General features: G+C 44.5%; 2 protein-coding genes across 2 annotated transcripts; both read left to right on the top strand.

Annotated features, from left to right (window-relative positions):
* Positions 1-1,186: 1,186 nt before the first annotated feature.
* Positions 1,187-10,621, top strand: LOC114591157 (vomeronasal type-2 receptor 26-like). Its single transcript, XM_077925271.1, has 5 exons — positions 1,187-1,191; positions 1,826-2,096; positions 5,270-5,497; positions 7,754-7,880; positions 9,708-10,621. The coding sequence occupies exons 1-5, from the start codon at positions 1,187-1,189 to the stop codon at positions 10,619-10,621; spliced, it is 1,545 nt and encodes a 514-aa protein (XP_077781397.1).
* Positions 10,622-24,414: 13,793 nt separating this feature from the next.
* LOC114591156 (vomeronasal type-2 receptor 26-like) lies at positions 24,415-25,719 on the top strand. The gene has a single exon (XM_077923372.1). The coding sequence runs from the start codon at positions 24,445-24,447 to the stop codon at positions 25,438-25,440; it is 996 nt and encodes a 331-aa protein (XP_077779498.1). The 5' UTR covers positions 24,415-24,444; the 3' UTR covers positions 25,441-25,719.
* The last annotated feature ends 652 nt before the right edge of the window (positions 25,720-26,371 follow it).

Genomic DNA, 26,371 nt, shown 5'->3' with positions numbered 1-26,371 from the left:
TGATTGAAATTCTTCCAGGGAAGGAGCAATCTTCAAGGTCTATAAGAGATTTCTCTGTTCTGACTCTTCCAACACTCAGTGTCATTGGAAGATGAATTGAATTAGAATTGAATCTCTAGTTGGCTGTTACTACATACCTGTATATTACTAAGCTAAGGCCATATATTATTGCTGCTGTCTAAAGCCAATGGGCCAGTCAGCTGGTTGGGTTCTCTCATGAACCCGAACTTCTATTAGCTCATGTGAGCATCTCATGGCTTATCTCTGTGTTAGAGACCTCCACTGGATGCCATTGAATCTATAGTTCTGAGGCAGTGTGGTGTAGTGATCAGGGAGTTGGACAGGAGCCTAGGACACAAGGGTTTAAATTCCCGTCTAAAGTCCAAACTTCTAGTATTATTACTGGGAGGGAGGAAAATTTTTGCTATCCATATTATCCACACCATGAAGGAATTTATAAATATCTAACAAGTCCTGCCTTGCTGGTCTTGGTCCATCATAGCTATTCTGTAGTTTCTTGGACTTTACTTGGACTTCCTCAAGTTTAGCAGGGCCCAGATTGAGAGTCCCATCTTTGAGTTCTCACAAACATGTTTTGCTTTGGCTCTGCAGCTGCCCATTGAGTCACACACCGATTCAAGGGACTTGCAGAGCAGGTGGACATTCTTATCTTGATAATTATAAAAATCATGATAATATACTTACTCCAGGGATTTCCCCAATGGTGGCCTTGGAGTCCACAAATAACATAAACATCAGAATCAGAGGCAGAATCAGATAACTTTTTGTCAAAGCCTGAAAGAAGAACTGGGTCATAAATATCAGAAGCCAGGCCTGAGAGATTTGGGGCTGGCAGGGCTTGTTTCTGTGGGAGGTTTTCTTTTTCTACCTCTGCTTCTGAAGCTACTGTGGCAGTCCAGCTGTGCTTCTAATGTAACTGCTGTCACAAGAGTGTATGACTCTTGCAGGCATAGCCAGGATGATATTTATGCTGCTGCTATTTGTGTTGCTTATGCCCCATGGAGCCTGTGGGATGCTGAAAGCAAAATGCCCATTGAACCTAAATAAGGAAAGTGATCCGCTGAATTATTTCAGGCCAGGAGACCACCTCATTAGTGGGGTCATATTTCCAAGAGCTTATAGAACTTACCCATTCAAGTTCTCCACCCCTCCCAAAAACACTGTTATGACGTAAGTGACTCATTTTGTATTTTTATGGGGAAAGGGTGTTTCTTCCTAGGAGAGTATAAAATGCCTTTGACAGCTTCCCCTATTCCTGTATTCCAAACAGAACCATCTAAATTAAAAGTCCTAGGTGGTCTTGGGTGTATTTGGATTACACCGTATCTTAAGTAAGTATCCACTGTGCAATCTTGCATTTGGGGATCAAAGAATGTAAAAATCGGAATGTAAGGTGACCACCTCCTTCCCTTCAAACTCTCTGGAATGTTCAAATCAGTATAGGAATCTTACTAGGTAGTTCCACCAGACTCAGAAGTTAAAGTGAGTAGCCCAAGAGAGGACATTTCTCTCTTTCATATCTTCTCATCTAAATATATCCTGACATGTCTCTGCACTTAAGAAACTCTAAGTGATCATTTCAATCTAATTCACCCCAGATCAAGCTCTCCTAAATGCTACTCCTTTCTTTGTTGGTGGATCTGGGTAAGATTCTGCGCCTTCCTAGCTGCAGAGTTTGGCCCGTTAGATATAAAAGCAGCAGGCACTTCTGATATTCTTATAGAGCAAGGAGTGTTGCAAGTTTTTTTCATTTAATGGGGAATAGGAGGCTAAAATGATTTTTCGTGTATTCATTTATTTGCAGTTGGTCAGCATGGGACACCTCACCAGTCCTGTCCATCTTGTTTGCAACCCAGGAGATCACCCGGCATCTTAAGCATTTAGCCAATGTCACCCTGGGCTATAGCATCTATGAGGCCGCTTTTGATGTCAGGACAACTGCCGATGCCATGCTAGACAGTATTCCAAACTACAGTTATGGAAGACAGAATAACGTGTTGGCTGTTTTTGAAGCAACTTCTTCTGAAATCCCCAGCCAGATTTCAAGCATGTTAGGCATCTACAAAATGCCCCAGGTAGGAATTGGAAGGGAAGAAATCCATTATGTTCAATCCTCTTTGCTGTCTCTCCAACAGTGGTGAGGAACCCCTTCATGCCCCCAGAAGTTTCTAAAGAAGTTTCTACAACCATTCTTTGTAGCCATGTTTGTGCAGACTAATAGGAGATGTACTTCAGCAATATCATAAGGGCCAAATTTTCCAGGGAACACAAAAGAAAAGACCCAAAGAGAGAGACCAAAGGGGGTGGGAATCACATTTTAAGAATGTGGACAGCGATTTAGAAAACCCTCAGCCTCTTTCTGTCTCCCTCCCCAGACTGTCATAGGAAGATGTAGTAAAAAGAAGCCCCTGGCTGCTAAGGAGTTCTTGTTTCTCAGGCAGACCTGTGGCTGTTTGGCAGCTAACTGAACATATGAAGGAATGGGTTTCCTAAATCTAAAGCCTGACTGTGCAGTCAGTCTGAAACGGGCCCCCAAATCCCCATTTTTCCTTCTCCAAGGGTCCATTAGCTAAAAACCATTAACTTGACCACTTGAGCCAGCTGTATAAACAAAGCCCTCTCCTTTATCAGTCCGTGACCCTTAATGGATGGCCTTGTCAGTTCCGAAGTGGAGACGAGACGGCAGAGCTGGGGCTTATCTTATCGTGTAGGATGTAAATATTCTGACACACTGATGCACAGACTCTGCAAGACAGGGTCTGTCAGCCCCCACGGCCGGAGATAGAGATGGCGTCAAGGGAAACTGCTATAGCTGAGTGACCTGCTTAACCCCAAGATAAGAGTACAGGAACAGGAACATCTGTTTATGGTCATGGATGTCAACTTGCATGTATGAACATATGAGGCTGGATTCCTGGGGGAGGGGGGAGAGGGTGCCTGGAGGATATATATACTTTGTGAAATTTCTCTTTCTTCGGACTTGCTGTGAACTGACCACGCAAGTGCCTTTCTGCTACTCCGGAGAGCAGAAATAAAGAACTCTTTCTCTGATTCAACCTCGGTGTCTTTTGACTCCTTCCTCACTCTCTGGGAGCAACACTCACCCAACCAATCAGTAAAGTCCAAGAAGGCTACACATAGAGGTTTAGCTGCTTGCACTCCTTCAGACTGTGCAGCTGCTTAGCCTCTGCCTCTCATTCTGTGTAGGCACATTATTATTATTATTATTATTTATTTGTTTGTTTGTTTGTTTATTTATTTATTTGAACCCAGCCATGTGGCTGGGTTTCCCCAGACACTCTGGGCGGCTTCCACAAAGACCAAAAATGCACTAATATGTATTGTGACTCTAGGAAGAGTTTGGGGTACCATGACCCCTGAAGGCCCCAGATGCCCTGGTCTGTCTCAATGTCCATTGGAGCCACTTCCTTCTCTGTAAGCTCCAGGTTCTCCTCTGAACAGGATTCCTCCATCAGAGGCATGGCATGTATCCCATAAGCATCTGGTAAGCTACTGTGAGCTACTGTGCCTTTAGCCTGATCATGCAATGAGGCCTTTCTTGTGTATTCATGAAAAAATGAAACCATTCCTTTTCTTACTAGATCAGTTTTGGCTCTGCTGCTCAGGATCTGAATGACAAAACCCAGTTCCCTTTTATATATCGGATAGTCCCCAAAGAAGAAACCCAGCACATGGGGATTGTCAAGTTGTTGCTGCATTTTGGGTGGACGTGGATCGGTCTCTTTGTTCCAGACAATGACAATGGAGAAAGGTTCCTGAGTGCCTTCCCCCTTCTGCTGATCCGCAGTGGGATTTGTGTTGCTTTCTTGGAAAAATTTCGGATTTTGACCCTGCGACAAATGTCATCCTTACATTGTAAAGCTTCGGACTTGAGAAAAGTCAAGGTGTTTGTTTATTATGGGGACTCTGAGCACGGAATTTATCCAATCATGATTTTACAAAGCATTCCTCAAGTGAGGGAATCTCAGGGGATAGTCTGGATCACAACAGATCTTCTGGACATTGATGAGATGTTGTTTGGTGGCACAAATTACTTCCAGCCTGCCCAAGGTTCTTTGTCCTTTGTAATGAATACCAAAAAAAGGAGAGAACGTGGCTACTATACTCGACTTTCATTTGCAGCTGAATCTGCATCTGTACAGTTTTGGGAGAAAGCATTCAATTGTTCGTGTTCAAAGGATGTGCTGTCCACGGAGGGTTGGACAAAATGCACAGAAAAGGAACTACAGGAAACTTTGTCCCAGGAGGAGATGGAGGCAATCTGGTCTCAAGACCGCTACAGCATTTACTACAGTGTCCAACTTGTGGCTCAGGCCCTAAATGCTGCATATTCATCCAGATCCAAATGGAGGTTAATGGCGGGTGGAGGAGAGAGATTTGAACTTCAAAGGCTGCAGCCATGGCAGGTCTGTCCTCTCCCCTTTTTTGCAAACACATTGTCCTTCTCTGGAATCCGTTTCAGATTGTATATTCTTTGAAGTTTATCTCATTGTAATTATTAAATACGTATAGGTTTCCTATGCCTTATCTTTAGTAGGACATGTTAATAAGTTTTTTTTTAAATTGTTCATCTATTTTTGAGGTTCTAAGATTGAAAATTGATTAAAATCATTTTTTAAAATAGATAATTTGGGAAAGTTGGGGGGGACTTTCAAAGCGCAAACTAAGCTATGAAAATTGTTAAGGAGCGTTCTCTTACATAAAGATGAATTAATTACTATATTTATTGCATAATATTTGTATATTGCTTGACTCCTGAAAAAACACCTCAAAGCACTTTACAAAAAAGTTAAAATAAAAAAATTATCACTAAAGAAAACCCTTATTTTAAACATAGAAAGTCAAAATGACAATAGGATAGCTTAAAACCAATTAAAAGGCATGCTAGCTTTCTACAATTGCCAAGTGCTTGCTAGGATGTGTCCTCTATATGTCTTTATTTGAGTCATATGTCCTTGTGAATTTATAACCTGATAAAGGACCTGTTGTAATGACCAAAAGGTCATCATTTAGCTGACCCAAGGCCTCTGCCTCAATGTCCTAGATTTAGGACACTTTCATGGGAATTTGTATGTCTGGAATCTTCCTCAAAGAAGGAAAACAAGACTACATCCCACAAAATATCCAACTTCATGAAAGGATTTTCTCAATCATATACCCAGGAAACATCCTGCTGCAACCCTGATATCATGTTTTCTAAATGCTGGTGTTTTCTCTGCCATCTTAGCTTCACACTTTCTTGAAAGAAATTTGGCTTTCCAATTCATCCATAGGAGGGATGTATTCTGATCAGAATGGGGAGCTGACTGCCAACTTTGATATCATGAACTGGGTCGTATTTCCCAATAGATCTCACAGCAGAAGGAAAGTTGGGAGCATCGAGGGACAGGCATCTTCCTACATAAAATTCTCCATTAAACCAGAAGCCATTGTTTGGCCTGGCAACTTCAGCAAGGTCATTGCATTCATTCAGTCATTCTTTCTTTCTTTATTTCATTGCATATATATCACTGGGGAACAATTTTTTTCATTTTCTGTTGCATGAGATTCTTCAACTGTTCATATATGTTCTTTCAATGCTGATTTCAAATCTGAAATCGATTTTCATGTACATGCTATATTTATCTTTCAATTTCCAACTTTTGCTGATACATCATATTTACACTGGGGATAAATGGACACTGACACTTTGATCTACCCTAACCACATGGTAATTATTGTTTTGCAAACTTAATTTTTCTTTATTTTTATAGTTTTGTTACCTAAATATTTGTATTTTTCAGATTGGACCATGGCTTCTTCAAGTAGACAAAATTGTGTAAACAAGCCTGGTGCCTTTTGTTATGTATGTGGCTGCTACGCACTTCCTCGTCAAAGATGCAAAAACACAAACAGTGTTTGTGAGGCATGCCTATAAAAGCTATTTTGAAATTCCCCTGGGCAACCAAGACAAAAAATGGGCTCCGCATATTGTTTGTCACAATTGTGAGGAAATGCTTAGAGGCTGGACCAAAGGAAAAGAGTATGCCTTTTTGGGTTCCCATGGTTTGGAGAGAACCCAAGGATCACACAAGTGACTGCTATTTTTGTTCCCCAGTGGTATCCACAAGCTGTTGTTATTCAGGTACTTGGTAAAGCCTTTCTGTTGTCTAAGCAAGAAGTTGACCATTCTGAGATCCACACAGATGATCCAGTTGTGCTCCTCACCATGTTCACTTCCTTCATCTTCAGAAGAGACAAATCCCTTAAAAACTGGAATTGGGAGTTCCTCAGAGTGCAGGATAGGTCTAATTGCTGAAGGAATACTGGGATAGGCGACAGAGTGTCGGTTTTTCTTGCCGATACCCTTCGTATTGACCAGACAAAATTAGCATGACAAAAGGCATCAGGCCTGTTTACACATTTTTGTCTACTTGAACTACTTGAACTATATATGGTTTTCTGCCTCTTCATTTAATCCCCACAACAACCCTGTGAAGTAGGATGGACTGAGAGGAAGTGACTGGCCCAAGGTCACCTAGAAAGCTTCATGGCTTCATGGGAATTTAACCCTTAGTCTCCCAGATTCTTGTCCAACCTTCTGACCACTATGGCACAACTGGCTCTGGTTCCCTTGCTGTGACGTCTGTTACGTTCTGATAATATGCTGACAGGAGCCATTTCCAGGTTAACCCTAAGTGGGCCCTGTGCAGAGTGAGACCCACTCCTGATTGTGTAGAGCACTGCTCTTTTCCCTCTGTTTTGCCCTCTCTGTTTTGCATAGCAAATCAGATGGAAAGGGGCAAAGAGAGGAGAGGCTGCTTCTTAAGCTTGCATTTTCATCTATCCCTCTGAGTGGATGAAACAAGGACATCAATGGGCCAAAAGTTGGCAGTGTGGGCCTAACTGCCATGTGGGCTTTATCAGCTGCCCAATAATGGTGACTGCTTATAAAAGCACAACAATACTCACCATAGTATAGGGCTGCCATACCTCCATGTTATCTCAGACACATCCAAGAATTGGGCTGCAGAAATGGCACCCAGACAGCTTTTTGCTGAAACAGAAAAGTGTACTGGAGAAATCAAATGTATGACAAGTAGGGCAATTAAAAAAATAATAATTCAAAGAAAAGCACAAAAAAATTGAGAGCGGGGAAAAATTAAAGCTCAATACAGTGGAACCTCTACTCACGACCACAGTCCCTTCCGGAGGACCATCCTTATAGTGGAATGATTCGCTGGTAGAAGCACTGCTGTGTGCAGGCGCATTTGGTGGCAGCCCACTTCTGTGCATGTGCAGATGGCAGCAGCCACTTCTGTGTGTGCGCGAGTCGTGGCAAACCCGGTGTTTACTTCCGGGTTTGCCGTGGCCGTGACTTGGAACGGGCCTAAGTACAGTGGGATGTATGTAGAGGTTCTACTTTAACTTTGTCCTGAATATGGCAACCCTATCATAGTAACAACAACAAAAACCAATAAACATCAAATACAGTTTAAAATGCCAAAATTTGTTTGATCTTTTGTGGTCAACAATTAAAAATGAAACTTTATACAAGTTCTCCACAGTCCAACAAAATTTGGAAGGGTCTCATTCCCATTTTAAGCTTTCTAACCTGGCCTCAGTATTCTAAAAGTGATATTTATTTGAGCATTGCTTTTAGTCAGGGCCTTCAGATGATGTCTGCAATTCATGCTGATATCCTTTGATGCTCCTTTTCCTTGTTTTGTAGGTTGTGCCTCATTCAAGATGCACTGAAATCTGTCGCCCTGGATATGCCAGAGTGGCTAAGGAAGGAGAGCCCGTTTGCTGCTATGATTGTGCTCCTTGTGCGGAAGGGACCATCTCCATTCAGGAAGGTGGGTGACTCCAGAGAAAAGGGAGAGGCTTGCTTAATCAGGCCAAAGGCCCATCTAGTCTAACACCCTTTCACAATGTTGAACCAGGTGCCTATGAAAAGCCCACAAACAGGGCCTGAGCTCAACAGCCATCAGGGAAAGGCGACAAATATTGAAGCCTACATAAGCTAAGCACTGCCCCACTCTCTGCGGAGCAGAAGCAAAATTTCAGGGGGTTCTAGGGGTCACCCAGAGTTTGTGCTCCTTTGGAGAATTGAAGACACGGGAAAACTGTTGTAGCTTTAAGAAATATGATTTATTCACATATTTACACCTTCAATCTGTATGGAGGGAGTCCAGATCTTAGCACATGATCAAGAGGGACTTGTTCCCCATAGCAGTGCAGAACTCGAGTGCAAGAAATCTCTCCTAACCATGTTTCAGCCACCCTAGCCAAGATGCGTCCCTCCTTGTTCTCTGCCTTATTCTTCCGAGCCTACCTTCCTAAGGACTGTATTTTCCTGACACCTCAAATGCACACTCCATCACCAGGGCAACCTCCATCTTCCCAGGCCCAAGAATTCCTCTCAGGTGGGCCATCAACAGCTTTTGTCGTGTTAGAGCCTCTGCCCCATGTAACGTCCTGGCTTGGAAAGAAACCTAGCCTGTATTTTTCCACTGATTTACAACCTTCAATACTCCAGACCTAGCATCCTCAAACTAAGGCCCGTGGGCTGTATCTGGTCCACCAGGGTCCTGGACCTGGCCCGCCTGGACTCGGAAGGGGATTGCGGAGGAAGAGGCACCCCACGCGCCCCAGACCCCATGCACCCCGTCTCCCTCTCACGGCCTCCTCACCCGCCTGCGAGTGAGCGCGCTGCCTGGGCAAGCCGGGCCTCTCCCCGCCTACCTCCCCACCACAGAGGCCGGCAGTGCATAGGATGGGGCCGGCATGAGGGCCTTTCTGGCACTGCAGCACACCGCATCCTTGCTACCGCATCACAGGGCTCCTGCCTCGCCTCCCCAGAGCCCAGTACCGTCTCCAATCCCCCGATCTAGCGCGTCTGTAATGCCGTGACGTGGAATTCATGGTGTGCCAGAGGAGCTGCCCCACAGTAAGTCGGGAGTCATGGGGACGGGCGACATGCATGCAGAAGATTGGTAGGGAGACGCATGGGCAGGCTGAAGTGTGGGGATTTGGGGCTGGAGGACAGGCATACAGGCTGGGATGGGTGGGTGATGGTTAGGGAGACACTCGGGCAAGTTGGGTTGTGAGCATGGGGCTTAAGGAGACATGGGTCTGGCTGGGTCGTGGGATCTGGGTCAGGGAGACGTGTATAATCCGGGTTGTGGGGATGGGTGTGTGCAGGCAGACAAGGCTGGGTTGTGGGGATGGGGGCATGGAAGGCCTGCATGTAGACTGGGCCATGGGGGCGAGGGAGATCCATGTGTAGCCTGGGTTGTAGGGATGAGCATTAGTGATATCACCATCTCATTAACCAAAAGCAGGCCCATACTTCCCGTTGAAATACTTATATGTTTATGTTGATTAAAATCGTTCTTCATTTTAAATATTGTATTGTTTTTCCTCTTTTTGTGCACTACAAATAAAATATGTGCATAGGAATTCATTCATATTTTCTTTCAAATTATAGTCAGGCCCCCGACAGTGTCTGAGGGACAGTGAACCAGCCCCCTGTTTAAAAAGTTTGGGGACCCCTGCTCCAGACAATCAAAATCCTATCATCTATTAATTTATTATTGATGTTTCCCAATGTATCGGAAAACAGGCAGTTATGGATATAAGAATTTTGTGAGTTATGCTGAAGTCATTCTCCTTCTCCTTAGATGCAAAGCATTGCACCAAATGCCCAGAAGATCAGCATGCAAATCAAGCACGAGACAAATGTGTCCCCAAGACTATAACATTTCTCACTTATGAAGAATCCTTGGGGGTTGTCCTGGTTTCCTTTGCCATCTTCTTGTCCTTAACCGCTGGTGTTGTCCTAGGAATCTTCGTTAAATACAAGGAAACTCCCATAGTCAAAGCTAACAATCGAGACTTATCCTATATACTCCTTATCTCCCTCCTGCTTTCCTTTTGGTCCTCCTTCCTGTTCATCAGCCGGCCTAGGAAATTGACCTGCCTTCTCCGACAAACAGCCTTCAGCATCATATTTTCATTTGCGGTTTCCTCTGTGTTGGCAAAAACCATCACGGTGGTGCTGGCCTTCCTGGCCACAAAGCCAGGGAACAAGGTGAGGAGATGGCTGGGGAAGAGCCTGGCCAACTCCATTGTCCTTTCCTGTTCCAGTATGCAGGTTGTCATCTGCAGCATCTGGCTGGGAATCTCCCCACCCTTCCCAGACTCTGACATGCACTCCCAAACTGCAGAGATCATCCTTCTATGCAATGAAGGATCTGTTGCCATGTTCTACACTGTCCTTGGCTACATGGGATTCCTGGCTGCCATCTGCTTCACTGTGGCTTTCCTGGCCAGGAACCTTCCCGGGTCCTTCAATGAAGCCAAGCTGATCACCTTCAGCATGCTGGTCTTCTGCAGTGTTTGGGTCTCCTTTGTGCCCACCTACCTGAGCACCAAGGGGAAATACATGGTAGCCGTGCAGGTCTTCTCTATGTTGGCCTCCAGTGCTGGGCTTCTGGGCTGCATCTTCCTTCCCAAGTGCTACATTATCATCCTCAGGCCTCATCTGAACACAAAAGCACATCTAACTACAAAATGCAAAGATGGTAGTATCTGATTCTTTGGTTCTTTGAAGATTCTTAGCGTCACATAAAATACAGTATTGCTAAAGTGGACCTGACCCTGGTGTCAGGATGCTGCCATTGGCTCTTTGCTCTCCTCCTTTTAAGGCTTGCCAGGTTCTGGGAGACGGGGGGCGGGTCTGTGATGCTTTCTATTGATACCGTGTCAGCAAGCCGCTGCTCCATTTCTTTCTCCTCCTCCTCTCCCATTATTTCCCAACTTTACCCCTCATCTGCCTCTGAGCTGTGTCTTCCTCCATCTGTGATGAAGTCCATGGCTATGGTTTCCCATGGTCCTTGTGGGGTGGGCAGCAGTTGTAGTAAGCCTGCTGGTGCCTCCCTTGGTCTCTTTGCCCACTGACACATCTCACAGGCTCTCATGTATTCCTCGTCCTCCTCCCTCATCCTTGGCCACCAGAACTGCTGCGTCTCATGCTTTAACGTCTTGTGCTGCCCGAAGTAGCCCAGTTTAAGGTTGTCATGGCATTGACCCAGCACCTTGGTTCAGAAGTCTCCCGCTGGGATGCAGAGAACTTCTTTCTACAATAGGCCACCCTCCTCACCCCTTTGCTTCATTGCTGCCTTCCTTCAGTGCTGTTAACTTGCCTCTGGCAAAGGCATCCTCTCTTGCTTGCTGCTGGAAGTTTGTGACTTCCATGACTGATCCAGCACCTAGTTGTAGCTGTGCTGGTTTCAAGATATGTCTGTACACTGGGACTGTCTCGTCGTTCTGATATTCAGGCTTCCTGGAGAGAGCATCCACTGCTTGAGTCTGACTATCCGACACATACTGGACCCTGAAGTCAAACCGAGCAAAGAACTGTGTGCAGTGGATCTGCTGCTGATTTAGACGACACTCCAGATTGTGATGGTCAGTGCACACCTCCACCTTGTGCGATGCCCCTTCTGGGAAGTGTCTCCACACCTCAAAGGCTTCATTGACTGCTAAAAGCTCCTTTTCCCAAATAGTGTCATTCTGTTTGGAAGGAGTCAATTTTTGAGAGTGGAAGGCACACAGGCGTAGGGTCCCCTCTTGGTCTTCCTGCAGCAGCACAGCACCAACTGATCTGTGATAGGCATCCATTTCTACAACCAACAGGCTGTGGGGGTCTGCATGAGCTAGGTACACCTGAGGAGAACAATGTTTTGATATGCTCAAAAGCCCGTTGAGCCTCAGCAGTCCACTGGAACGGCTTCTTGCCCCTCTAGCAATCCATGAGGCGGGTTGTGAGTCTCAAATAGGCTGGCATGAACTTGCGGTAATAGTTGACAAACCCTAAAAACCTCTGAAGGTTTTTCATTATCTTGAGCTCCTCCCATGAAACTACACTCTGCACCTTAGCAGGATCCATAAGCACCCCCTCAAGTGTGAAGTGGTACCCCAAGAAATCCTTGCAAATTCTTCATTTTGATGATTTATTGTGCTGGTTAATTGTTCTACGTGTCATCTTCACAATAAATTTTGTTGTAAAAGCCATTGAAATTGTTCTTCCAGGTTATCAGTATTAGCTGGCTGCCCTATAGCTCCTGTTACGCCATCTGTCATGATTTATGACCTAACAGCCAATGAAAGTTAACTCGGGACAATCCGTCAGGATGTTGTCAGCAGCTTCTGGCTGGTTGCCCAGGAAAGCATAAAGACAAGGAAAGATTTCTTACCGTCCTTTCTTATTTCAATTATTACAGAGAGAGGCTATAGAACTCAGCCTCTTGGATAATAGTGTTGTCCCGAATGAATCTCCACCCTCATCTCTCCCATATCCTCATTTGTCACTTCTATGAGTGCTGCTACATGCCCTCTGTCTTTGAGCTCTTTGCTCTCCTACTTTCAAGGCTTGCCAGGTTCTAGGAGATGGACGGTCCTGGATGCTTTCTAATGACTTCAACCAGCTGCCATTCCACCTTTTCATCATCTGCCACGAATACCCACAGCATTAAGCCTGGGTCTGACTGTTAACTGTCTCTCACTTTGCTGGGGTTTGAAGCTCATTCTGTCTGTGACATCATACACTGATGTCACAATGATGCATCTGCATTCATCCATGGTAATGGCACTGGCCAATAAACTCCTGCAACTAGGTCACCAGCAGCCTGGCTCTCCAGCAAGGTTAATGTTTTAGTTCATAGCCTGAGCATGAAGAAGAATATGAAGATCATTGGGTGGTTGGGCTGAGTGTTCACCAGTGTGCGGATGATACACAGCTCTACCTCTCTTTAAAATCAGAACCAGTGAAGGGGGTGAAGGTCCTGTGTGAGTATCTGGAGATGGTTGGAGGATGTATGGTAGCCAACGGATTGAGCTCCATCTGGTAGGCCATCTGAGACCCTACATACCCACAGACTGTCTCGCCAGAGTAGTGCATGCTCTAGTTATCTCCCACTTGGTCTATTGAATTCAGGTATGTAGCCGTGTTGGTCTGAAGCAGTTGAAAAAAATATTTAATTATATTTTTTTTAAATGTCCAGTAGCACCTTAGAGACCAACTAAGTTTGTTCTGGGTATAAGCTTTCATGTGTTAAGTTGTGGGTGAACATATCAAACGACACATCGATTCTTCAAACAGCTCTTGTTGTGGGTGGGGTATAAATATTAAAATAGTTGTTGCTGTTTTGATTATAAAATATGCTTTTAGTTTTTTAAAAATCAATGAAAACACAATGGTGCTGTTTCATTTATTTTACACCTCTAGTGGGTCTATAATCTGATTAGTTCTTAATGTGCTCCAGAAGCAGAAATCCCATTGGGAAAGCTTTTCCTTGCATGCAAAGACAGTGATGGTGGTGGAAGATGTGTTTCCTGCAACTGGCTCCTTTCATGAAGCAGAATGTGTGCTTTGTGTGGAGACACTGTTTAACTATCCAGCAACTCCATCCAAGGCTTGGTTAGGTTTATTAACTCGGTTTGTCGCCTCCCACCAAAAAGTCCCAAATTACTTGCTTTCAGACCCCTGCCTGGCTGATGCCATGCTTGAATTGGAGTCATGGCTCTGCCCTAGAGCATACAAACAAATAACAGGTATGTGAGCATGTGCAGAGTGCTTATAGCCTGAAATGAGAACAGCTTGGATTAGCTATCCCTCCCTGAAGGTACGCTTATTCTCCCCACCCCCCACCCCTGCTATTTATGCTCCTGCATGTGTGGAAAAAGGATCACTGTTTCCTGTCTGCACTTAAGGGTGAGAGGATTTATCTCACAGAACATAAATAGGCAATGCAACCTAAAACCAAACAAAACTTAACATGTTAGGCACTGTAAGGCAACAGAAAGATTTTCAAACCTTTATTGTGTCCCCCCAAAAAAAGTTTTTTAAAAGAGGTTGATGTGTGTGTGTGTGTGTGTGTGTGTGTGTGTGTGTGTGTGTGCGCGCTTAATCATTATTGGCATTCTAATCCTGCTCCACAAATATCAAGGAGAAGACAGATCCTGCCCTCAGCTCGCAATCTAAGAGACACAACAGAAAAGTGGACTGGGAGGGAAAAGGAGATCAGCAAGTTCTGGCAGCCATTCTTAGGCTCTCAGGAGAGTCAATGTAAAGGCCATGTAGTCTCATCCCTCCTTTACCCTGATGAAACAGCTGCTGAATAAGTCCACTTATTAGGAATAACAAGTCCTAATAATAAAGGTAGGTTATTTGTGTTTCAAAGACCAGCTGGACTTCGGCGCCTAACAAGCTCATCAGCTGCCTATTCCTGCGTTGCAGAAGGTTGCACTAGATTGATCCTCAGGGTCCCTTCCAGTTCTACGATTCGTCAGTTCTATTGCAAGCAGTGACAGTCCCATCAGAAGATCCTTGAGAAATGGAACACCAGGTTCATTCGCAGACACTGATGATCCTTCAGTCTCTTTTCACTTTCATGTTTGATCATTGCAGTGAGTAGCTTTGCACTCTAAGTGGCGAAGAACCTCCTCCCAACCCTTTTGGCTGCAAATCCAATAGCTACTTACTTGGGAGGATGGCCCACTATAAACTGAATGGGAATTCTGAGTAGAGATGCTAGGACAAAATGGTCAAAGGCCTGGAAACGATGCCTTATGAGGAACGGCTAAGGGAGCTGGGCATGTTTAGCCTGGAGAAGAGGAGGTTAAGGGGTGATATGATAGCCATGTTCAAATATATAAAAGGATGTCACATAGAGGAGGGAGAAAGGTTGTTTTCTGCTGCTCCAGAGAAGCGGACACGGAGCAATGGATCCAAACTACAAGAAAGAAGATTCCACCTAAACATTAGGAAGAACTTCCTGACAGTAAGAGCTGTTCGAGAGTGGAATTTGCTGCCAAGGAGTGTGGTGGAGTCTCCTTCTTTGGAGGTCTTTAAGCAGAGGCTTGACAACCATATGTCAGGAGTGCTCTGATGGTGTTTCCTGCTTGGCAGGGGGTTGGACTCGATGGCCATTGTGGTCTATTCCAACTCTATGATTCTATGATTCTATGATTGCACTGTTGGCATTACAGGAAACTTTTAAACATACACAGATTGCCAGGCCCATCAGTGAGTTCTTACAAAAAACAATTTCCCCAGTGGTTCAAAGAGCAATAGAACCTCAACAAATGAACCTCAAATGAAGGCCTCATTTGCAAGCAGTGAGAGTCACTTCAGAAGGTTCCACATCTTCAAGAATCTGCCCCAACCTCCACTACTACCTGCAGTAAAACACACTGTTTTTGAATGTATAATGGATTGTTACATACTGGACACCATAGATAACACTGATGTTAATAGCCTTCCTCTGCCCAACTATGTATGATTGAAATTCTTCCAGGGAAGGAGCAATCTTCAAGGTCTATAAGAGATTTCTCTGTCCTGACTCTTCCAACACTCAGTGTCATTGGAAGCCAAATTGAATTGACTATCTAGTCGGCTGCTAATATACAGTGGTACCTCAGGTTAAGAACTTACCATATTTTTTGCTCTATAACACGCACCCAACCATAACACGCACGTAGTTTTTAGAGGAGGAAAATCCGTAGGCATGCCACCCGTAGGCATTCCCTCCATAACACACACAGACATTTCCCCTTACTTTCTAGGAGGAAAAAAGTGAGTGTTATGGTGCAAAAAATACGGTAATTCGTTCTGGAGGTCCTTTCTTAACCTGAAACTGTTCTTAACCTGAGGTAACACTTTAGCTAATAGGGCCTCCTGCTGCCGCTGTGCGATTTTTGTTCTCATCCTGAAGCAAAGTTCTTAACCTGAGGTACTATTTCTGGGTTAGCAGAGTCTGTAACCTGAAGCGTCTGTAACCCGAGGTACCACTGTATTACTAAGCCACGGCCAGATATTGTTGCTACTGCATAAAGCCAATGGACCAGTCAGCTGGTTGGGTTGTCTCATGAACCCGAACTTCTATTAGCTCAAGTGAGTATCTCATGACTTATCTCTGTGTTAGAGACCTCCATTGGATGCCGATGAATCTATAGTTCTGAGGCAGTGTGGTGTAGTGATCAGGGAGTTGGACAGGGGCCTAGGACACAAGGGTTTAAATTCTCACTTAAAGTCCAAAGTTCTAGTATTATTACTGGGAAGGAAGAAAACTTTTTCCTATCCATATTATCCACAGCATGCTTATAAACCTCTATCATGTCCTGCCTTGGTCCATCATAGCTATTCTATAGTTTCTTGGACTTTACTGGTCAATGGTAGGTTTCTGGATGAAACATCGGCTCTCGATCCATTCCAGTCCGGCTTCCGCGCTGGTCATGGGACCGAGACGGCTCTGGTCGCCCTAACAGATGATCTCCGCAGGCAGCTGGATCGAGGCGGGTCGGGGCTGCTGATTCTTCTAGACCTGTCAGCAGCCTTTGACATGGTCGATCATGAACTCCTGGACCACCGCCTTGCTGACGTGGGGATCCAGGGCACAATCCTTCAATGGCTGCACTCGTTTCTCTCTGGTCGGGGACAGAGGGTGGCGCTTGGGGGAGAATTGTCATCGCGCCACTCCTTGGTGTGTGGAGTGCCTCAAGGTGCGATTCTCTCCCCGATGCTTTTTAACATCTTTATGTGCCCCCTCGCCCAGCTTGTCCGGAGTTTTGGGCTGGGTTGCCATCAGTATGCCGATGACACCCAACTCTATCTGTTGATGGATGGCCATCCTGACTCGGCCCCAGACACACTGACCAGATGTCTGGAAGCTGTGGCTGGATGGTTACGTGGGAGCCGGTTGAAGTTAAATCCTTCGAAGACAGAGGTCCTCTGGCTGGGACGGGGCGATATGGGATTGAGGGGGGAACTCCCATCTCTTGCGGGGGTGCAATTAGTGCCAGCATTGTCCGTTAAGAGTTTGGGTGTAATCTTTGATATCTCCCTCTCTATGGAGGCGCAGATTACAGCTATAACAAAGGCGGCATTTTTTCATCTCCGCCAAGCTAAGCAGTTGGCTCCTTATCTCTCTCGCCCTGACCTAGCCACTGTGATCCACGCAACGGTCACCTCCAGACTGGATTATTGTAACTCGCTCTACGTGGGGCTGCCCTTGAGACTGACCCAGAAACTCCAGCGGGTGCAGAATGCCGCGGCGAGACTCCTTATGGGGTCTTCGCTGCGAGATCATATTCATCCGGTACTATACCAGCTGCACTGGCTCCCGGTGGAGTACAGGATCAGGTTTAAGGTGCTGGTTTTAACCTTTAAAGCCCTATACGGCCTAGGACCCTCGTACCTACGGGACCACCTCTCCTGGTATGTCCCACAGAGAAATTTACGGTCTGCAAATAAAAACATCCTCAAGGTCCCAGGCCTCAGAGAGGTTAGGCTGGCCTCAACTAGAGCCAGGGCCTTCTCGGTCGCGGCTCCAATCTGGTGGAATGCTCTGTCACAAGAGACTAGGGCCCTGCGGGACTTGACATCTTTCCGCAGGGCCTGCAAGACAGAGCTGTTCCACCAGGCCTTTGATCAGGGCACAGCCTGACCCCCTCCTCTGGCAATCTGCACAGAATGTTGCTTAATGGTTGCCATTAATTTGATTTTACTTAATTTTATAATGAATGTTTTTAGAATGTTGGATTATTTTGATTGTTGTTAGCCGCCCTGAGCCCAGCTTCGGCTGGGGAGGGCGGGATATAAATAAAAAAATTTTATTATTATTATTATTATTATTATTATTATTATTATTATTATTATTAATGTTTCCTCAAGTTTAGAAGGGCCCAGATTTACAGCCCCATCTTTGAGTTCTCACAAACATGTTTTGCCCTGGCTCTGCAGCTGCCCATTGAGTCACACACCGATTCCAGGGAGTTGCAGAGGAGGTGGACCTTCTTAACCCTATAATTATCAAAATCATGGTGTTTTGTTCATCTAGTCCGTTGGTTCATCTAGTCCCCAACGGTAGCCTTGGAGTCTACAAATCACATAAGCATCAGAATCACAGGCAGAATGAGATAACTTATTGTCACAAGCCTGTAAGAAGTACTGGGTCATAAATATCAGAAGCTGGACCTGAGAGATTTGGGGCTGGCAGGGCTTGTTTCTGTGGGAGGTTTCCTTTTTCTACCTCTGCTTCTGAAGCTACTGTAGGAGTCCAGCTGTACTTCTAATGTTATTTCTTTCATAAGAGTGTACGACTCTTGGAGGCATAGCCAGGATGATATTTATGCTGCTGCTATTTGTACTGCTAATGCCCCATGGAGCCAGTAGGATGCTGAAAGCAAAATGTCCATTGAACCTATATATGGAATCTGATCCGTTGAATTATTACAGGCCAGGAGACCACCTCATTAGTCAGGTCATATTTCCAGCATCTTATAGACCTTACCCATTCGACTTTTTCCGACATCCCAAAAACACCTTTAAGACGTAAGTGACTTTATGTTCCCCAGCCTCCATTCACATTAATTGCTGTTTGCCAGAGACAGCATCTAATTTCTGCCCATCCCTAATTAAACTTTCTCTCTCCATTGCCCCCCTATTGCCTTTCGAATAAGATTTCGGAATTGAAAGTCAGCATTAAAGTACCCAGTGACCCCTTAATATCCTGCAAACAGAGATTTTAATTCTGAATCCTTTCCCTATTTGGGGCTACAGTTTCCTTAATACAAAGGCAACATCTAAAGCACGGTTGATCATCTCATGTCTTTCTTCCTGGGAAGTTCTTTCTGAACTGCTCCATATAAAGATAACACATTAAAGGAGAATTTGGCTTATTAATGTATTTTTATGCAAAAAGGGTGTTTCTTCCTGGTCAATAATTACATGCCTTTGCAGAGCTTCCCCTATTCCCGTATTCCCAACAGAACTGTCTAACTTAAATGTCTCATGTGGTGTTGGGTGTATTTGGATTACATCATGCTAATCTTGCATTTGGGGATCGAAGAAAGTGTAAAAATCAGAATGTAAGGTGACCACCTCCTTCACTTCAGACTCGCTGTAACGTTCAAATCTGTATAGGAACCTTGCTAGGTGTTCCACCAGACTCAGAAGTTAAGGTGAGTAACCCAAGATAGGGCATTTCTCTCTTTCATATCTTCTCATCCTGTGAATAGTTCTTGCCAACTTAAGGAACTCTAAATTTCAATCTAATTCACCCCAGCTCAAGCTCTCCTAAATGCTACTCCTTTCTTTGTTGGTGGATCTGGGCAAGATTCTGCTCCTTCCTAGTTGCAGAGTTTCCCGTTAGATATAACTTGTATAGAGCAAGGAGTTGTTTTCATTTAATGGAGAATGGAAGGCTAAAACGATTTTTCGTTTATTCATTTATTTGCAGTTGGTCAGCAAAGGACACCTCACCAGTCCTGTCCATCTTGTTTGCAACCCAGGAGATCACCCGGCATCTTAAGCATTTAGCCAATGTCACCCTGGGCTATAGCATCTATGAGGCCGCTTATGATGTCAGGACAACTGCCGATGCCATGCTAGACAGTATTCCAAACTACAGCTGTGGAAGACAGAATAACGTGTTGGCTGTTTTTGAAGCAACTTCTTCTGAAATCCCCAGCCAGATTTCAAGTATGTTAGGCATCTACAAAATGCCCCAGGTAGGAATTGGAAGGGAAGAAATCAATTATGTTTCATTCCTCTTTGCTGTCTCTCCAACAGTGGTGAGGAACCCCTTCATGCCCCCAGAAGTTTCTAAACTGCAAAGCCAACCATTCTGTCAATTAGCCATGCTTTTGCAGACTGATGGGATTTCTACTTCAGCAATATGCTAAGGGCCAATTTTTCCAAGGAACACAAAAGAGAAGCACCGAAAAAGAGAGACCGGGGGGCGGGGAGGAATCACATTTTAAGAATGTGGAAAGCGATTTAGAAAACCCTCAGCCTCTTCCTGTCTCCCTCCCCAGACTGTCAATAGGAAGATGTGGTTGACAGTAGCCCCTGGCTCCTAATGAGTTCTTTATTCTAAGGAAGACCAGTGGCTGTCTGGCACTAACTGAACACAGAGGTTTAAGTGCTTGCACTCCTCCAGACTGTATAGCTGCTTAGCAGTGCTATTTCTGTGGAGATGCAGGGAGATGCATAGCCCTAAACATTTTGTGAAACTACCAGGAGAAGAAACTACAATTTTTTTAGTTTCTTCTCTAGCATTGTAAATCGTCAGTTCCATTGAATAGCATCGTGAATCATCAGTTAGGTTGCTACCCGCAATGGCGGCTTCCTTTCCTTTCCCAGTGTTTCCTGAGTATAAGACGGAAGCGAGAGTGCCCCTAAACATATTTTTTAGAAAAAAGCACTGCTGTTTAGCATCTGCCTCTCATTCTTTGCATTGTGACTCTAGGAAGAGTTTGGGGTGCCATGACCCCTGAAGGCCCCAGATGCCCTGGTCTGTCTCAATGTCCATTGGAGCCACTTCCTTCTCTGTAAGCTCCAGGTCCTCTTCTGAACAGGATTCCTCCATCAGAGGCATGGCATGCATCCCATAAGCCTCTGGTTAGCTACTGTGAGAAGATGGGCCTTTGGCCTGGTCATGCAGTGAGGCCTTTCTTGTGTATTCCTGAAACCCTGACACCAATCCTTTTCATACTAGATCAGTTTTGGCTCAGCTGCTCATGATCTGAGTGACAAAACCCAGTTCCCTTTTATCTACCGGATGGTCCCCAAAGAAGAAACCCAGTACATGGGGATTGTCAAGTTGTTGCTGCATTTCGGGTGGACGTGGATCGGTCTCTTTGTTCCAGACAATGACAATGGAGAAAGGGTCCTAAGAGCCTTCACCCTTCTGCTGATCCGGAGTGAGATTTGTGTTGCTTTCTTGGAAAAAATTAATCTTCTGAAACTCTCATACTTGCATTTTAATGTATCTGCCTTGAGACAAGTCAAGGTGTTTGTTTATTATGGGGACTCTGAGCACAGAATTTATCCAATCATGATGTTACAAAGAATTCATGAAGTGAGGAAATCACAGGGGATAGTCTGGATCACAACAGATCTTCTGGACATTGATGAGATGTTGTTTGGTGGCACAAATTACTTCCAGCCTGCCCAAGGTTCTTTGTCCTTTGTAATGAATACCAAAAAACGGACAGAACATGGCTACTATACTCGACTTTCATTTGAAGCTACAGCTGCAGCTGCAGAGTTTTGGTCAAGAGCATTCAGTTGTACATGTTCAAACAATGTGCTATCCGTGGAGGGTTGGACAAAATGCATAGAAAAGGAAACATTGGAAACTTTGTCCCAGAAGGAGATGGGGGCAATCTGGTCTCAAGACCGCTACAGAACTTACTACGGCATCCAGTTTGTGGCCCAAGCCTTAAATGTCGCATATTCATCCAGATCCAAATGGATGCTAATGGCGGGTGGAGGAGACAGATTGGAACTTCAAAGGTTGCAGCCATGGCAGGTCTGTCCTCTCCCCTTTTTTGCAAATACTCTATGGAATCCGTTTCAGATTGTATATTCTTTGTAGTTTACGTCATTGTTAGGTTTCCTATGCCCTGTCTTTAGTAGGACACGTTAATAAGGATTTTTTAATTGTTCAGCTATTTTTGTGGTTCTTATATACTTTGAAAATTGATTAAAATCATTTTTTAATACATAATTTGGGTAGGTTGGGAGGAATCTTTCAAAGCACAAAATAAGCTATGAAAAATTGTTAAGAAGCATTCTCTTACATAAAGCTTAATTAATTAATTACTATATTTAGTTCATAACATTTATATATTGCTTGACTCCTGAAGAAACCCTCAAAGCACTTTACAAAAAAGTTAAAATGAAAAAAAAAAATTCACTAAAGAAAACCCTTATTTAAAACACAGAAAGTTGAAATCACAATTGGATCGGTTAAAGCCAATTAAAAGGCTTGTTAGCTTTCTACAGTTGCCAAGTGCTTGCTAGGATGTGTCCTCTATTTGTGTTTATTTGAGTCATATTTCCTGTGAATTTATAACCTGATAAAGGACCAGTCGTAATGACCAAAAGGTCATCATTTAGCTGACCCAAGGCCTCAATGTCCTTGATTAAGGACCATTCTCTCAGGACTGGTAAGATGTCTGGAACCTTACTCAATTATCCAAGAAAAACAAGACTACGCCCCACAAAATATCCAAAGTCATGAAAACCTTTGCTCAATCATATACCCATATACTCATTTTCTCACAAAATCTGGATATCATGTTTTCTAAAGCTGGTGTTTTCTCTGCCATTCTAGCTTCACACTTTCTTGAAAGAAATTTGGATTTCGAATTCATCCATAGGAGGGATGTATTCTGATCAGAATGGGGAGCTGACTGCCAACTTTGATATCATGAACTGGGTCGTATTTCCCAATAGATCTCACAGCAGAAAGAAAGTTGGGAGCATCGAGGGACAGGCATCCTCCGGCATAAAATTCTCCATTAAACCAGAAGCCATTGTGTGGCCTGGGAAATTCAGCAAGGTCATTGCATTCATTCATTTATCTGTTTATTTATTGTACAGTGGTACCTCAGGTTACATACGCTTCAGGTCACATATGCTTCAGGTTACAGACTCCGCTAACTCAGAAATATTACCTTGGGTTAAGAACTTTGCTTCAAGATGAGAACATAAATCGTGCTCCGGCGGCACGGCAGCAGCAGGAGACCCCATTAGCTAAAGTGGTGCTTCAGGTTAAGAACAGTTTCAGGTTAAGTACGGACCTGCGGAACGAATTAAGTACTTAACCTGAGGTACCACTCTACTTATATCCCACCTTCTCTATATGGAGCTTCATGGCTACCTGGAAATTTGAACCTTAGTCTCCTGGGTTGTCTTACACCCCTCTCACCACTATGGCACAACTGGCTCTGGTTTCCTTGCTGTGACATCTGTTAAGTTCTGATAATTTTCTGATAGGGACCATTTTCAGTTTAGCCCTAAGTGGGCCTTGTGCAGAGAGAGACCCGCTCCTGGTTGTGTACAGAGCTGCTGTTTTCCCTCTCTGTTTTCCCCTCTCTTTTTTGCATAGCAAATCAGATGGAGAGGGGCAAAGAGAGGAGAGGCTGCTCTTAAGCTTGCATTTTCATCTATACCTCTGAGTGGATGAAACAAGGACATCAATGGGCCAAAAGTTGGCAGTGTGGCCCTAGCTGCCATGTGGGCTTTATCAGCTGCCCAATAATGCCAGCTGCTTATAAAAGCACAACAATACGCTTCATAGTGTATGGCTGCCATTCCTCCGGGTTCTCATGGACACATCCGGGAATAGGCTGCAGAAATGGCACCCAGACACAGCTTTTGGTGAAACAGCAAAATGTCCTGGAAAACCTGTACATATGGCAAGCAGAGTGATTTAAAAAATAATATGGTTAAAAATTCAAAGAAAAGCCCAAAACCATTTAGAAAGGGAAAAAATAAAGCTCAACAACTTTGTCCAAAACATGGCAGCCTTTTCACAGTGACAAAAAAGAACAATAAATCTCAAATGCAGTTTAAAAGGCCATGGTTTGTTTAATCCTTTGTGTTCAACAATATTTGTGTTCAACAATTAAAAATGAAATTTTATGTCAGAAAGAAAATGAGCTCTCCACAGTTCTACCAAATTTGAAAGGGTCTCACTCCCATTTTAAAGCTTTCTAACCTGGTCTCAGTATTATAAAAATGATTTTTATTTCAGCATATTTTTAGCCAGGGCCTTCAGATGATGTCTGTCATTTATGCTGATCTCCTTGGGTGGTCCTTTTCCTTCTTTTTAGGTCGTGCCTCGTTCAAGATGCACTGAAAGCTGTCGCCCTGGATATGCCAGAGTGACTAAAGAAGGGGAGGCCGTTTGCTGCTATGATTGTGCTCCTTGTGCGGAAGGGACCATCTCCATTGAGGAAGGTGGGTGACTTCAGAGGAAAGGGAGAGGCAAGATTTCATGATATTCCAGGGGTAACACAGGGTTCATGCTCCTTTGGAGAACTGAAGACTCAGGGGAGACTGCTGTAGCTTTAAGAAATATGATTTATTCACATATTTACACCTTCAGTCCAGGTGTAAAGACTGGAAGGTGTAAAGAGGAAGTCCAGATCTTAGCACATGATCAAGAGCGACTTTTTACCATAGCAGTACAGTTTACTTGAGTGGAAGAAATCTCTCCCAACCAATCTTCAGCCAGCCTAGCCAAAATGGGCACCTCCTTGTTCTCTACTTTTTTCTTCCCAGTAACAGATAGGTAGCCGTGTTGGTCTGCCATAGTCAAAACAAAAAAAATTCCTTCCAGTAGCACCTTAAAGACCAACTAAGTTAGTTCTTGGTATGAGCTTTCGTGTGCATGAAGAAGTGTATCTGAAGAAGTGTGCATGCACACGAAAGCTCATACCAAGAACTAACTTAGTTGGTCTTTAAGGTGCTACTGGAAGGAATTTTTTTTTGTTTTTCTTCCCAGCACACCTTGCTAAAGACTGTATTTTCCTGACACCTCAAACGCACACACCATCACCATGGCAACCTCTGTCAGAAAACAGACAGGTATGGATGTAAGAATTTTGTTAGTAATTCTGAAGTCATTCTTCTTCTCTTCAGATGCAAAGATTTGCACCAGATGCCCAGAAGATCATCATGCAAATCAAGCGCGAGACAAATGTGTCCCCAAGACTATAACATTTCTCACTTATGAAGAACCCTTGGGGATTGTCCTGGTGTCCTTTGCTCTCTTCTTGTCCTTAACCACCGGCATTGTGAAAGGAATCTTCGTTAAATACAAGGAAACTCCCATAGTCAAAGCTAACAATCGAGACTTATCCTATATCCTCCTCATCTCCCTCCTGCTTTCCTTTTTGTCCTCCTTCCTCTTCATTGGCCGGCCAAGGAAAGTCACCTGCCTTCTCCGACAAACAGCCTTCAGCATCATCTTCTCGGTTGCCGTCTCTTCTGTTTTGGCAAAAACCATCACTGTGGTGCTGGCCTTCCTGGCCACAAAGCCAGGGAACAAGGTGAGGAGATTGATGGGGAAGAGTCTGGCCAACTCCATTGTCCTTTCCTGTTCCGGTATCCAAGTTGTCATCTGCACCATCTGGCTTGGAATCTCCCCACCCTTCCCAGACTCCGACATGCACTCCCAAGCTAGAGAGATCATCCTTCTATGCAATGAGGGATCTGTTGCCATGTTCTACACTGTCCTTGGCTACATGGGCTTCCTTGCTGCCATCTGTTTCACGGTGGCTTTCCTAGCCAGAAAGCTTCCCGGGTCCTTCAATGAAGCCAAGCTGATCACCTTCAGCATGCTGGTCTTCTGCAGTGTTTGGGTGTCCTTTGTTCCCACCTACCTGAGCACAAAAGGGAAGTTCATGGTTGCTGTGCAGGTCTTCTCTATGTTGGCCTCCAGTGCTGGGCTTCTGGGCTGCATCTTCCTTCCCAAGTGCTACATTATCATCCTCAGGCCTGATCTGAACACAAAGGCACATCTAACTACAAAAAGTGAAGGTGGTAGTTTCTAATTCTTAGCTTCTTTGAAGATTCTTGGCTTCACATAAAATACAATGTTGTTAACGTGGACCGAACACTGCTGTTAGGATGCTGTCAGCATCTTCCAGCTGGTTGCCCAGGAAAGCATAAAGACTTTGGTCATCTTGGTCTTCCTTTAACAGCACAGCACCAACCACTCTGCCAAAGGCATCTCTTTATTTGACCAACACCCTGTGGGGGTCTGCATGAGCTAGGTACACCTCTGAGGAGAACAAGGTTTTGAGATGCTCAAATGTCTGTTGCGCCTCAGCTGTCAATGGAACTGATTCTCGCCCTACAAGCAATCCGTGAGGGGTGTAGTGAATCTCAAATAGGCTGAAATGAACTTGTGGTAATATTTGGCCAATGCTAAAAACCTCTGCAGGTCTTTCTTTGTCTTGGGCTCCTGCCGCGAAACTACGCTCTGCACCTTAGCTGGATCCATATGCACCCCCTCACTTGTGAGGTGATACCCCAGGAAATCTTAGCAAATTCTGCATTTTGTTGATTTATTGTGCTGCTTAATTGTTCTATGTGTGATCTTAACAATAAATTTTGTTGTAAAAGCCATTGAAATGGTTCTTCTCGGTTAACAGTGTTGGCTGGCTGCTCCGTGGCTCCTGCTACGCCATCTGTCATGATTTATGACCTAACAGCCAATTAAAGTTGACACAGGACAATTTGTCAGGATGCTGTCAGCAGCTTCTGGCTGGTTGCCCAGGAAAGCATAAAGAAAAGGAAAGGTTTCTTACCGTCCTTTTTTATTTCAATTTTTACAGAGAGGGGCTAAAGAACTCATCCTCTTAGATAATGGCGTTGTCCCAAGTGAATCTCCACCCTCGTCTCTCCCACATCCTCATTCATCACTTCTCCGGGTGTTGCTACGCACCCTCTGTCTTTGAGCTCATTGCTCTCCTACTTTTA

Source organism: Podarcis muralis, chromosome 2 (assembly GCF_964188315.1).
Source record: "Podarcis muralis chromosome 2, rPodMur119.hap1.1, whole genome shotgun sequence".
Classification (NCBI taxonomy): Eukaryota; Metazoa; Chordata; class Lepidosauria; order Squamata; family Lacertidae; genus Podarcis; species Podarcis muralis.
Note: the sequence above shows the minus strand (reverse complement) of the source record. Positions and strands in the feature narration are given on the sequence as shown.

What these genes read in the sequence shown, in the direction of transcription:
- LOC114591156 (XM_077923372.1), top strand. Translation starts at nt 24,445, where the DNA reads ATGGCAACCTCTGTCAGAAAACAGACAGGTATGGATGTAAGAATTTTG.
- LOC114591157 (XM_077925271.1), top strand. An exon ending in GGCCTGGCAACTTCAGCAAG is followed by an intron (nt 5,498 to 7,753) that starts GTCATTGCATTC and finishes CTTGTTTTGTAG; the next exon opens with GTTGTGCCTCATTCAAGATG. An exon ending in GACCATCTCCATTCAGGAAG is followed by an intron (nt 7,881 to 9,707) that starts GTGGGTGACTCC and finishes CCTTCTCCTTAG; the next exon opens with ATGCAAAGCATTGCACCAAA.